Source organism: Podarcis cretensis (genome assembly GCF_951804945.1).
Source record: "Podarcis cretensis genome assembly, chromosome: 4".
Classification (NCBI taxonomy): domain Eukaryota; kingdom Metazoa; phylum Chordata; class Lepidosauria; order Squamata; family Lacertidae; genus Podarcis; species Podarcis cretensis.
This window is the reverse complement of record NC_137173.1, coordinates 57,224,667-57,236,256: the sequence shown is the minus strand read 5'-3', so window position 1 is coordinate 57,236,256 and position 11,590 is coordinate 57,224,667. Positions and strand designations below refer to the sequence as shown.

The 11,590-nt window shown below is 43.1% G+C and overlaps 1 protein-coding gene across 2 annotated transcripts in view; it reads right to left on the bottom strand.

The window, feature by feature from the left end:
* The window catches only part of ABCG1 (ATP binding cassette subfamily G member 1), a 49,050-nt gene that overhangs the window by 7,330 nt on the left and 30,130 nt on the right, over nt 1-11,590 (bottom strand). For both annotated transcript variants that reach the window (XM_079973179.1, XM_079973180.1), the window contains exons 5-14: nt 10,726-10,776; nt 9,778-9,923; nt 8,495-8,618; nt 7,164-7,278; nt 4,986-5,134; nt 3,289-3,390; nt 2,885-3,053; nt 1,942-2,042; nt 974-1,132; nt 353-471 (exon numbers count right to left, since the gene is read on the bottom strand). In XM_079973179.1, the coding sequence (XP_079829305.1) occupies nt 353-471; nt 974-1,132; nt 1,942-2,042; nt 2,885-3,053; nt 3,289-3,390; nt 4,986-5,134; nt 7,164-7,278; nt 8,495-8,618; nt 9,778-9,923; nt 10,726-10,776 (1,235 nt within the window). The remainder of the gene's footprint in view (nt 1-352; nt 472-973; nt 1,133-1,941; nt 2,043-2,884; nt 3,054-3,288; nt 3,391-4,985; nt 5,135-7,163; nt 7,279-8,494; nt 8,619-9,777; nt 9,924-10,725; nt 10,777-11,590) is intronic.

Below are 11,590 nucleotides of genomic sequence, written 5' to 3'. Positions count from 1 at the left end.
TGGGGCACTTCCACAACTCTGTATAATGACACAAGGCTAAAACTTCCATTTCTTCAGTAGAGAAAGGCAGAAAGGTGTATTGCCTAGCTGTGGTCACACAGGGAGTATGTGCTACCGCTCTCTGAACTAAGCTTTGAAAGCAGGATTCTCTGGCTCATGTCCTATATGCTATCAAGTTGATCAAACTTAGGCAAACATGGTCCCTTTAAACACAAACCACACCCATCCATTTCATGCACATGCTCTCATTTTTAAAATGTGCTAACTCTCTAAACCAAGGGGATGCATTAATCAATGGTGAAACTTTATTAGAATTGCACTTGAAGTGCCAATCAGCACCCTTCACATTTACCTGACATATGAGATGTAGGACAACCATTGGAGGTAAGCTGGAATGGTATCAAAGCTGACAAAAAATCCTGAGAAGAGGAGAACGGGGATGGCTGTAACAGGGCCTACAAATGTTGCCACCTAAAACAAAAAAAAGGCAGATATCAAGATTAAAAACTAAAGCAAAATGAGGGTTGCATTTTTGCCAGACCCATCACTAACAGAAGGCTTTTCAGTGCCAATGGCATTTGTTGGAAGGCATGCACCATCCTTAAGCATGCCAAGTAAACTGAAGCTACAACTGCCGAAAGGAACAGGGATGTGTAATACAGCCTTCGCCAAGTCGGTGACCTTCAGAGCTCTTGGACTACATGTCTGATCTTCAGCTCAGTTGGTAGAGCATGTGACTTTTAATCTCAGGGTCAACGGTTTGAGCCCCACATTGGGCAAAAGATTCCTGCATTGCAGGGGGTTGGGCTAGATGACCCTCGTGGTCTCTTCCAACTCCATACTACTATGATTCTATGATCTCATCAGTGCCCACCAGCATAGGCTGATGGGAGTTGTAGTCCAACACATGTGGAAGGCAGCAGCAGCTTGGCCAAGGCTGGTGTAATATCACAAAAAAAGCAAGAGCCAAGACCTGGAGTGAAGTGGATGCTGCCCCAATCAGAAGCCCCAGTGACTGAGCCACGAGTGATGTCATTGTCCCCAGTGCTGCAAACAGGACGAATCGGAGCGCATCAGAGGGTTGCGAGGTCATCCAGTACACAATGCTGCAATATGCTACAGGAAACATAATCTGCAAAGAGACAGACATCTTTTAAGGAATATGGCATTATACAACTTTTCTTTTTTGATATAAATAATCGGCACTGTTTTTTGCTTAAGGGAGGGAAGAATGGGAGCTTCCTGCTACATCAGCTCTTTATGGTATCACTGTAGGTTGGCATCTTTCCTTTCCACATCCAGTGATGGAACACAAATGAAGAGGGAGAATACATTTTCTTCATCTCATCATGTAAGCCACATTGGTTTAGCAACTGAACTTCAACCAGTGTCCACCAGCACCTTTCAGAAGAGCGCTAACCATATTTTGAAATTCACTTTTGTTGTTTTTAGAAAATATATCACATAGTGGTGTGCAGAATGTTTGTCTAAACTCCCTGCATACTGCCCCTACCCCCAGATTGCTCCAAGGGAGGCCAGGCCACCAACAGTCACAGTATGCGTTGTCCCCAGTGGTGGAGCATATGCCCGCGCTGCCCAGGGTGGGCACGCTCCCAAGGGGGGCAGGGCGCACTCCCAAGGGGTGTGGGGTGCGGAGGGTGCCCTCCCAGGCGCTTGGGTGCATGGAACAGCACGGCCCCTGCAGCCAGGAGCGGAACAAGCCGCTCGCCCATGACTGCCAAATGTCACCCCCCGCAGTGAAGGCACCTGGGTTGGTCCGTCCCCACCACCCCCTTCCTCCGCCCCTGTTTTTCTCCACTGCAAAGCTGCCCCACATGCACCCATTCATTTATATGGAAAAGATAACTGAGTGCGTTCAGGATTCCTACTGTTTTGCTGTTTTACAAAATTACAGAGAGAGATATGAAAAGACAGATCTACCTGAAAAGGGACGTCAGCCATCGTTTTAGCCAAGTAGTAGGCCTTCAGACTGTACCAGTAATTCAGATGTTCTCTAAGAAATACGCCCATCTCTAGAGGAACTATGTTGAACAATTAAAAAACAACAATAGATTAATAATAATAATAAATTTTATTTATATCCCGCCCTCCCCAGCCGAAGCCGGGCTCAGGGCGGCTAACAACAATAAAATAATACAACATTCTAAAACCATTTCATTATAAAATGAAACTGATTGCAATTGTAGATTATAACATTACGATTCAAATGTGATAGCTGGGCTTTACAAGGTGGTGTTCCTTGTATTCAGTCAGCATAAAGGAACAGGTAAAGTGGAAGAGGTCCTAGGTTTGCAGCTACGGCTTACCAATTCCACAGCTAACTTCCTGCGATATGAGGTGAGTGACGAGTGGGCCTAAGCTGGCCCATGGGCTGCAAGTGCCCACATGGACCTCCACTGCCCTGGCCATACCTGCTCCTGCTTCACCAGTTGGGGGGTGATTTTACATGCATGCACTGGTCAGCACTGTAAGCATGTATTCCTTTTAGAGGAAAAGCAGGATCTTATATCAACCTATGTATATATTCATATATGAATTTTTAAAATCCTGTAGGTGGCCTATCAACCTACTAGCTGTAGACACAAAAAATACAGAATCACAAAAGGCTGAATATTGGTTTACTTCTGGGTCGCAACAATTTGTGGGCAATGAACAAAGACAACACACCATTTTGGGATTTTAATAATAATAATAATAATAATAATAATAATAATAGTTGTAAAGGCCATTACATTTCCTTGTTTGATTAAAATCAATTAAATATTCAAGAGGGTGGAAGCCAAGTCACTGGCAAAATTCTCACAGATTTCAACAGCATCACAGAAATCCTTAAAAAATGCCTCCTGCATAGGTCATGACTCACATGTAAGGACTGTCGGCATGAGAGCAGCAAACATGAGAAACAACATGGAAAAGAAGAGGAAGCCAGAGTTGCTCAGGACTTTTTTGGCTTCATTTCCAATCCCCAAGTACAGCAATCCTATGAGGAGTCCAATGCCAATGTGCGATGTGATCCGCAGATGCGTCAGAACCTGGTAGGAAGGAAAAGATATGCTTGTGTTAAGAATCTTTTGAGTTGACAAGTGCTGTAACATAGCTCAATTTGGTAGATATGGATCTATCATTTGTGCACCGTACAACAGCCTATCCACATTCCATACCAGCCTCCTCCAAGCTAATGCATGTTTGGGACTGCAACTCTCATCATCGTTTGGACATTCCTAAAGGGAGGAGTTGTTGTTTTTTAAGCATTGAAACCAGCCTTACCGAATCCCTCATTATGGTGAGAAATGTTCTTTTAAACAGAATGCAAAACTGAGTAAGGCAGCTGGCTGAGAAGCTGTGACAGCCTTCTGTTGATGAAGAATCCTGAAGGAATAGACAAACAAAAAGGTAGTTAAATGTACCACTCAGGACAGTCATTAGTTCTGGATCAATGAATGCAAGAAGAACTCTGTTGAATGAAATGAAGGACCCATCTAGTCAAACATCCTCTTTGCAACAGTAGCCAAGCATATGCTTCTGAGATGCCCACCAGCAAGGCAGAAAGGGAACACTTCTCCCTTGCTCTTTGGCCATCTCCCAGCAACCAGTATATGGTTGTACACTAGAGCTGGTTGCTCCCCCATTCAGCCATTGTCACCACTGTTGGATTTATCACCCGTGAATGCATTTAATCCCTGTTGAAAAACCAGTGCCCGTTACCACACCTTGTTGAGGTGAAGTCCATAACTTAATGGCGGGTTGGGGGAACAAGTGCTTTCTACCTGAGTTTCCCTTCAGTCTCAGATGATGAGGAAGAATGTTAAAAGGTAAAGGTAAAGGTGCCCCTGCCCATACGGGCCAGTCTTGACAGACTCTGGGGTTGTGCGCCCATCTCACTTAAGAGGCCAGGGGCCAGCGCTGTCCGGAGACACTTCCGGGTCACGTGGCCAGCGTGACATCGCTGCTCTGGCGAGCCAGAGCCGCACACGGAAACGCCGTTTACCTTCCCGCTGGTAAGCGGTCCCTATTTATCTACTTGCACCCGGAGGTGCTTTCGAACTGCTAGGTTGGCAGGCGCTGGGACCGAGCAGCGGGAGCGCACCCCGCTGCGGGGATTCGAACCACCGACCTTTCGATCGGCAAGTCCTAGGCGCTGAGGCTTTAACCCACAGCGCCACCTGCGTCCCAACGAGGAAGAATGTTAAGCACTTGCAAATAACTCTGGATGAAGCGCTTCACGTGAACATGACATTTCAGGCTTTAACTTTTTTTAAACTCAGCTCAGATTTTTTTTTTTTTTAAACCAACTCAAATATGAATGTTATCGACCTTTTATTTTTGTTGTTTATTTCATAAAATTTATATACTGTTTGGGTGTAAATAAATAAATAACCCTCCAAGCAGTTTACAAGAATAAAGGCACAATGATAAGGCAAGAATGATAAGCATCAGCTCGTCAAATTGAGATTTTGTTTTGACTCCCTCCCTCCCCAAAAATCCCATAGCACTGAGAATATTGGAAGAAATCAATTAAGGAGAATGTGAATATGAATGCTTTCAAACAAATTCAAGGGTTGTATAAAACTAAGTTTTGTTCAGAGAGGACCCACTGAAACTGAAATGGACTTCAGTTAGTCATGCCCATTGAATTTAACAGAACTACCCTGAGTAGAATTAACATTCGATATAATCCCAAGTTAGGAGAATTTGCTTAACAAGCTTGCTTAGAAGTCTTGCCTGTATAAAACATTAATAACAAAGTTCATTTCCAATCAAATGTGTCCTCAAATGTCTGGTTTGTGTAACCTTGACGCAATGGCACCAACCATGATGCAGAATTGCCATTCTTGAACTGCTTATTTCTGGCTTATGTCAGTAGCATTGCCCCCCCCCCCCCCCGAAGGCATTTGAAGGGCTGTAGCAATTAGCTTGATCCCCTTTCTGCAGCCATTTAAAGTAACAATTTTCATCTAAATTACCTCTTCAGATGGTCTGTGCCATAGGAAAGGGTTAAGTTCACTTTCTCCCCCAGAGTTTCTCTTGAAATCGGCATCGCACATTCCCTCTCGGACTGCCCTTACTAGACGACTGTTCTGGTCTCCATACTCTCCGGAGGCAACTTCCATCACTAAACAGAACAGAAAAGAATCATTCTATCCACCTCCATGTGAAATAGTCATAGAAAAGGCACAAAACAATCTCAGCTGGCATGTATATTCAGAAGTGGGTGCAGATATATTTTTGCACATTTGTGTAAATGGTGGGCCCTAAAGTTCAAAGGCTAGCAATAGCTATCTCAATACTCCATGCATTTGAGAAAGTGGGCTCTAGATTACAACAGCTACTGAACTCAGGATTATTTTAGATGAGGCTTCTATCCTACTGGACCTCTGAGGATGGTAAACTGTGTTCCACAGGGGGGAATGAAACTGTACAGCAGAAATAGGGAACCTGTGCTCTTTCAGATGTTGTTGAAACTACAAATCCCATCATTCCTGACCACTGCTGATTGGTGGGAGTTGAAGTTCAACATCTTAAGAGATATTAACCCCTGCTATTGCTATTAAAGCACTATGAAAGACAATTGCATCTGGGACGCAGAAACTGCATCCTGAAATTATTTCAGAGAGTACAAAATTTTGGAACAAAATCCAGCCATGGCAATCTAAGAAATTCAACAATCCCATGGTCATAGCAGGTTTCTGGGACATGGAAATGCTTGTAGCATCTAAACCCGTGATAATTTACTTCTGAAGAAATGCAGGTCACGGGTTGCATGCAGAGATACAATATGAATACAATGCAGCCTGTTCATAAGTTATGATGAACGCATGATAGGGGCAGGGGTTGCAACTCTGTAAGCCACACACCCCGGTATGTTCACTCCATGTGCAACATCATAGGGCAAACTAAGATTATTAGACAGTTCCTGCAGAAGGTCACCTGCTCTTCAGACATGCAGTACACACTATACTGGCACTTTAGATGAAAGCTGGACTATAGAAGTAGCTTAAAGCATGTTGCCTCCTTCCCCAATGTGGTGCCCGCCGAATGTTTTGAACTACAGTTGCCATTATCCTGTAGTCCAAAACATCCAGATGCAACAGGTTGCAGAAGTCAGGACGGTGATTGTAACAGCTTTGAAATATGTTATAGGCTTAATCGCAGGACTAAGTAAGTGTAACACCTTGTAAGACCAGACCCATATGATTGTAATATACAGTGGTACCTCGGGTTAAGTACTTAATTCGTTCCGGAGGTCCGTACTTAACCTGAAACTGTTCTTAACCTGAAGCACCACTTTAGCTAATGGGGCCTCCTGCTGCCGCCATGCCGCCGGAGCACAATTTCTGTTCTCATCCTGAAGCAAAGTTCTTAACCCGAGGTATTATTTCTGGGTTAGCGGAGTCTGTAACCTGAAGCATATGTAACCTGAAGCGTATGTAACCCGAAGTACTACTGTATAAGGTTGTCCACTAATTAAATAATTATCATTGAACACCCCCTGACATTTATTTGGTTACCTTTACTTTATACATTGATGAAATGTAGGGTTGCCATACGTCCGGAATACTGCAGTCGCAAACAGGTGTAAATTAGTGAAATGTCTGGGAAAATCTGGACATATGGTTGCCCATGTCGGTAGTGTCATTTTTGATGATTTTCCTCAGAAATAGTTAAAAAATGTCCCCCCCCCCAAAAAAAAACCCACCTCAACAACTTTGCAAAAAAAAATCTCCGGATTTTCACTTTTTGAAATATGGTAAGTCAGTTTGAAACTTTTAAAATATCAAATTTATTAGCAAGTCCAGCCACTACGGTTTCAAAATTCAAATAAAACTGGACTTCTTGCATTTTTCTATTGAACAGAAGGAAGAACTTCAGGTAATTCAGATTTTTAAAATCATTTCAGTTGTTCTGGGGAAATGATGGTAGGAAACGAGACATGGCATTGCCTGCGCCCCAATTTTTCATTTCTAAGAACTTATTCATGTGCTGAGTTCAGCATGCTTGCCTACCACTAGAGGGTGTGATTTAACAAGAAAGAGTTTATCATTTTATGACATATATTAAAAATAAATTTCCGTTTTGCTCTCAAGAGCTTTTTCAAAACAAAAACAAATAAGCACAACCAAGAAATCATTCCATTTGCTCACCAAAATCTGCTGGATTGTGGTACGTTGGACAATTTAAACCCAAATCTCTCAAGTAAGGGACTAGGTTTAACACTTTCCCACGGTAAATGCACTGCCCTTGGCTCAAGACATAGAGCTGAAAGAAAGGAAAAGAACAAATGATAAATAATACTCGAGACTGGCTGCCTTGTAAACCTATTCAGCAAACCACTATCTGATCAGAGGGGAAAGTAGCAAGATTCCTTGCTAAGAGTCTAAATCAAAGGTCACTGCAACACAGCAACGTCCGAGGGATTTTAGTATACTTATCAGGAAGCAATGTGATTTCTCAGAAGTAAGTAGTCTCAACTCTGAGGCCTTCACTTCTGGAAAGCACATGAAGGGTTTTTATCTACTAAACTCTGTCTTCAGACGCATAGTGGAAAACGGGCTGAACATGAAACCATCAAAGAAAGAGGAGTAACTGAGCAAATTGATTCTATAATTGGCATTCTTCGCTTGCTTTCCGCTGAGGGCCCCTCTGGACTAATACTTCATTGTAGGTGCATTCTGCAGCACAGTCCTGATACAATGGATCCCTCTGCCAGGACTCTGCTGTAAACTGCTCCCTCCCTTGCAAAGGAGTTGCAGTCATGTTGGGGTTTATTTGCACGCATTAGCAGATAATGTTTAATGAGGCCCTCAGAGCACTTTAAAGTGTCACCCAATCCCAGCTGCGGCTCCTTGGAAGCAATTTTTCCCAACTGGAATGACTGAAAAATGTGCTGCCGTGATCATGAAAATCACCTCCAGGGTGGTGTACGTTAGGTTCTCTGTGTGAATAGATCCCCAGGAACCATCAAGATCCAACCTATCAGTCCATTGACTTCTCTGTGACACACAAGGTTTCCATATAAAAAGGGGGTGTCGACATGCAGGCATTTTCAAACAAGCAGCCTCCCAGAAGAACTTCTGAGGTAGCAAAATTTCCTGAGTATATGTGGAGTGGAACTGCCTTTAAGGCCACTTCAGCAAAGAATAGCCATGGTTCTGTGGGAGTGCATCTTCTTTCCACCCAGATAGGGGTGGGGAAGCCCCCTCTCTGAATTACTCTGGAATGCCACTGCCAGTCAGCATAGATACCACTGAGATTGATGTGCAGCATCAGCCTCACATGAAGCTTATGCAGTGAGGAAAAGAGAGAGGAAAAATACATACTCTTGGCCATGAAGCGAGACTGGGAAGCTATTCTATCTGTATGTCAGTGCAATGAGATCTCAGATACAGTATTGTGGCCTAGGAAATTAGATGCAGCTGTGAGTGCACTCTTTATACATCCATGCGTGTGGCAAAAAAGAAATCAAAGTAAGTACCTGGTCAAATTGCTCAAAGAGTTTGGCACTGGGCTGGTGTATAGTGCAGATAATGGACCGACCACCTTGTGCTAAAGCCTTCATCAAGGAGACGACTTGAAAGCAGGATGCACTGTCCAGGCCGCTAGGAAGAAAAGGAGTTTGTCAGGCTTGTTTTTTTCACTCGCTGATGTTCATAATAGCCCCTTTGAATTAAAAGAACAGAAGCTCCACAATCCCAACAGGGTTTGGGTAGGAGGAGACATTTCCAATGAGCTGCAGCGGCTACCACCATTGGCTCTTCCTGGTTTTTCACATTTTAGTTTGGCAGCTACAAGATTGCTCTTAACATCTTAATGACTTCTGTTCCCTAAAGCATCCTTCTCGCTCCATCTCACTTTCAGCTTTTCGTATCTTGCACTTGTTGGCCAACAATATACGTCCTAGTTTTCAAAGGATCTGGGACCTTACACATCTCAGTACACTTATGGCTGCCACTGTGGGCTTCTGTTTTATAAACTCAGGGTTCCCAAGCCCTGGGACACCACATTTTTGGTTCTGCATTGCAACTTCTGGGTGCCCTATTAACAGCACTGCTTGGAAGTTGCCTGTGATGCACTGGCAGCCAGAGATTGCTGCTGAAGGCATCACAGCAGGAGAAACAATGGGACCAACTGTCAGCAATCAGCAGAATCAGAACTAGTGAAGTCAGCATCATATTGTATATTGAACCATAGAATTGTAAGGTCAGTCATCTGGTTGAAACCCCCTGCAATGCAGGAATCTCAACTAAAGCATCCTTGATAGACCTCTACTTTAAAAGGTACTGGTGAGCACATATAATTCCTTGTTAGGAGTTTGGGGGTGGGGGTGGAATGGAGGAAGTAGAACTGGAACCATATAAACAAAGCAAAACATAAAATAAAATAAAAACAGAAAGAGTTCAGGAGTGGGGAGATTAAGGAAGCGAAGGAACTACCTTTGGATGGAAGAAGGAATAATTAGATTGAATGATAATCAGTTTTAAATAAACTAAAACCAGAATGGGTTGTGGGGATTAATGAAGAGAAGGGATTGGCTTTGGATAAAAGATGAAAGAATAATAGGGAATAATAATCTACTACATGCATTCTAGCAATCAAGTATTTAATTTTTTTAAAGTATTGGTTTTCTGCCTTGGCCCCATGCACTTTACCACATGACCCTTGGAGGGTGGGCCATGGATCAATGCGGTACTGCAAGCCATGCACTAAATAATGATGATGATGATGATGATACCATCTTTAGGTTGGAATACAAATTACCTGGTAGGTTCATCAAAAAACATAACTGGCGGGTTGTTCACCAGCTCCAAAGCAATAGCGAGACGCTTTCTCTGCCCCCCTGAAAGACTTCCGGTCCTCGTAGTGGCACAGGACAGCAAACCCAGAGCTGTCAGGATCTCCTTTACCTGAAATGAGGGACAACAAAGTATTTCAAAGGGTCTTCACAAGTGCTGTCCACATTCAACAGGGCGGGGAGACTCCAGCCTGCAGACCAAATCAGGACCCCCTGTTTGGTCCACTGGGGCAATTTTCAAAAACCAAAAAAAGCAGATGTCATATCTGATGTCAGGTGTGGGGCAGGCAGAGATGTGTCTGGATCAGCTGCAGGAGCCAATCCCTGCAGCAAGCAGGATTGAACCCCTCCCACCCATTAGTTGATGTGTGGAGAGTTCAGTCCTGCTCGATTTGGGAACGTTCATCAGTGCAATCTCTTTAACTCACTGTTTGCGATGGTCTCTACAACAATGAATTTCCTTTCAGCCACATACCCCAAACAACTATTTATACTGCTGTCTATACAAGATCAAAAGCTGAGCTGCAAATCTAGCTAAAATATAATATCCAGCTGTTAAATGAAGCATCCTTATAATTGTCTGAACATTCCTATGAGTACTTTCAACATATTTTTCTTTCCTCTTTTATTCTTACATTGAGTGAAATTTAACCATTAAATTTCTGGTCCTATAAATGGTAGGCAAGCAGCTGGGGCTTCTTTTTAATAAGCATGTCTTCAATCTGCCCTCACCCCAAAAAGCACAAAATTCCAATAGTATATCCTAAATTCCTTTGTTACTGATATAAAGAGTGCTGCATACATATTTCATCCCCCACAAGCAAGGAGGAACTAATTTTTAGCTCGGTTTTCACAATTACATTAAAAATATTCAGTATGTTTCATTTATTCCTTGAGCAAAGTACTATACATACCATTTCCCTCCTGCCTTCATCTTTTTCCTGAAGTTTCAGATGAGCAGATACCTGAAATATTAGGCCAAACATAATCCTTGTTAGACACTCATCTCTGAAGACTCCATCAACTATCAACATGATTGACTAACTACAGTTCCCAGGATGCTTGGGGGGGGTGCCATGACTGTTTAAAGTGACATGATACTGCTTTAAATGTATAGTGCAGATGTGGCTTAATTCAGAGCCTTCTCTTAGATAATTGAAGCTCCTATACACAGGATGCCTTTGAGATTAGAATGCTTTTCAAACAAGCAATGCTTCTGTCTTGAGGAAGTGCAATCCAGCAAGAGTCCTTTACCACCTCTTTTCCTCCTTGACTCTGTATTTAAATTGTTTCTCATGATCTGACAAACCTTAGGAAGAAGAGAGTTGCACGAATGGCACACTTGGGAAGATTGGAAATCAGTTTGATGAGAGAGGAGAACAAATTGATAAAACACCGTGTACACCTCTCATCCCTTCAGACTATAACTTGGTTCAGCTTGACTCAAGTTGCTATGGAAAGGTAAGGTTTACTCATGTAAACATCTTACATAGGCCCCCACTGTATTTAAACATAAGGAGGAAGTCCATATTTTTATTCAACGGGAAGACCCTCTTTATGTCTCCCTCCCTGCAATTTCCTGGTCTCTCTAAGAACCAGGAAGTTTCAGAGTTCTGATCTTTGAGTCAATGAATTGCTTTCTGAATAAACAATGGGTGGGTAATCACACAAAGACACTTGGACTTAAGAGCCTGCTGGATCTAGCATCCTGTTCTCAGTGTGGCCACCCAGATGCCTTCTGGGAAGCCTGCAAGCAGGACCAGAACACAACTGCACTCT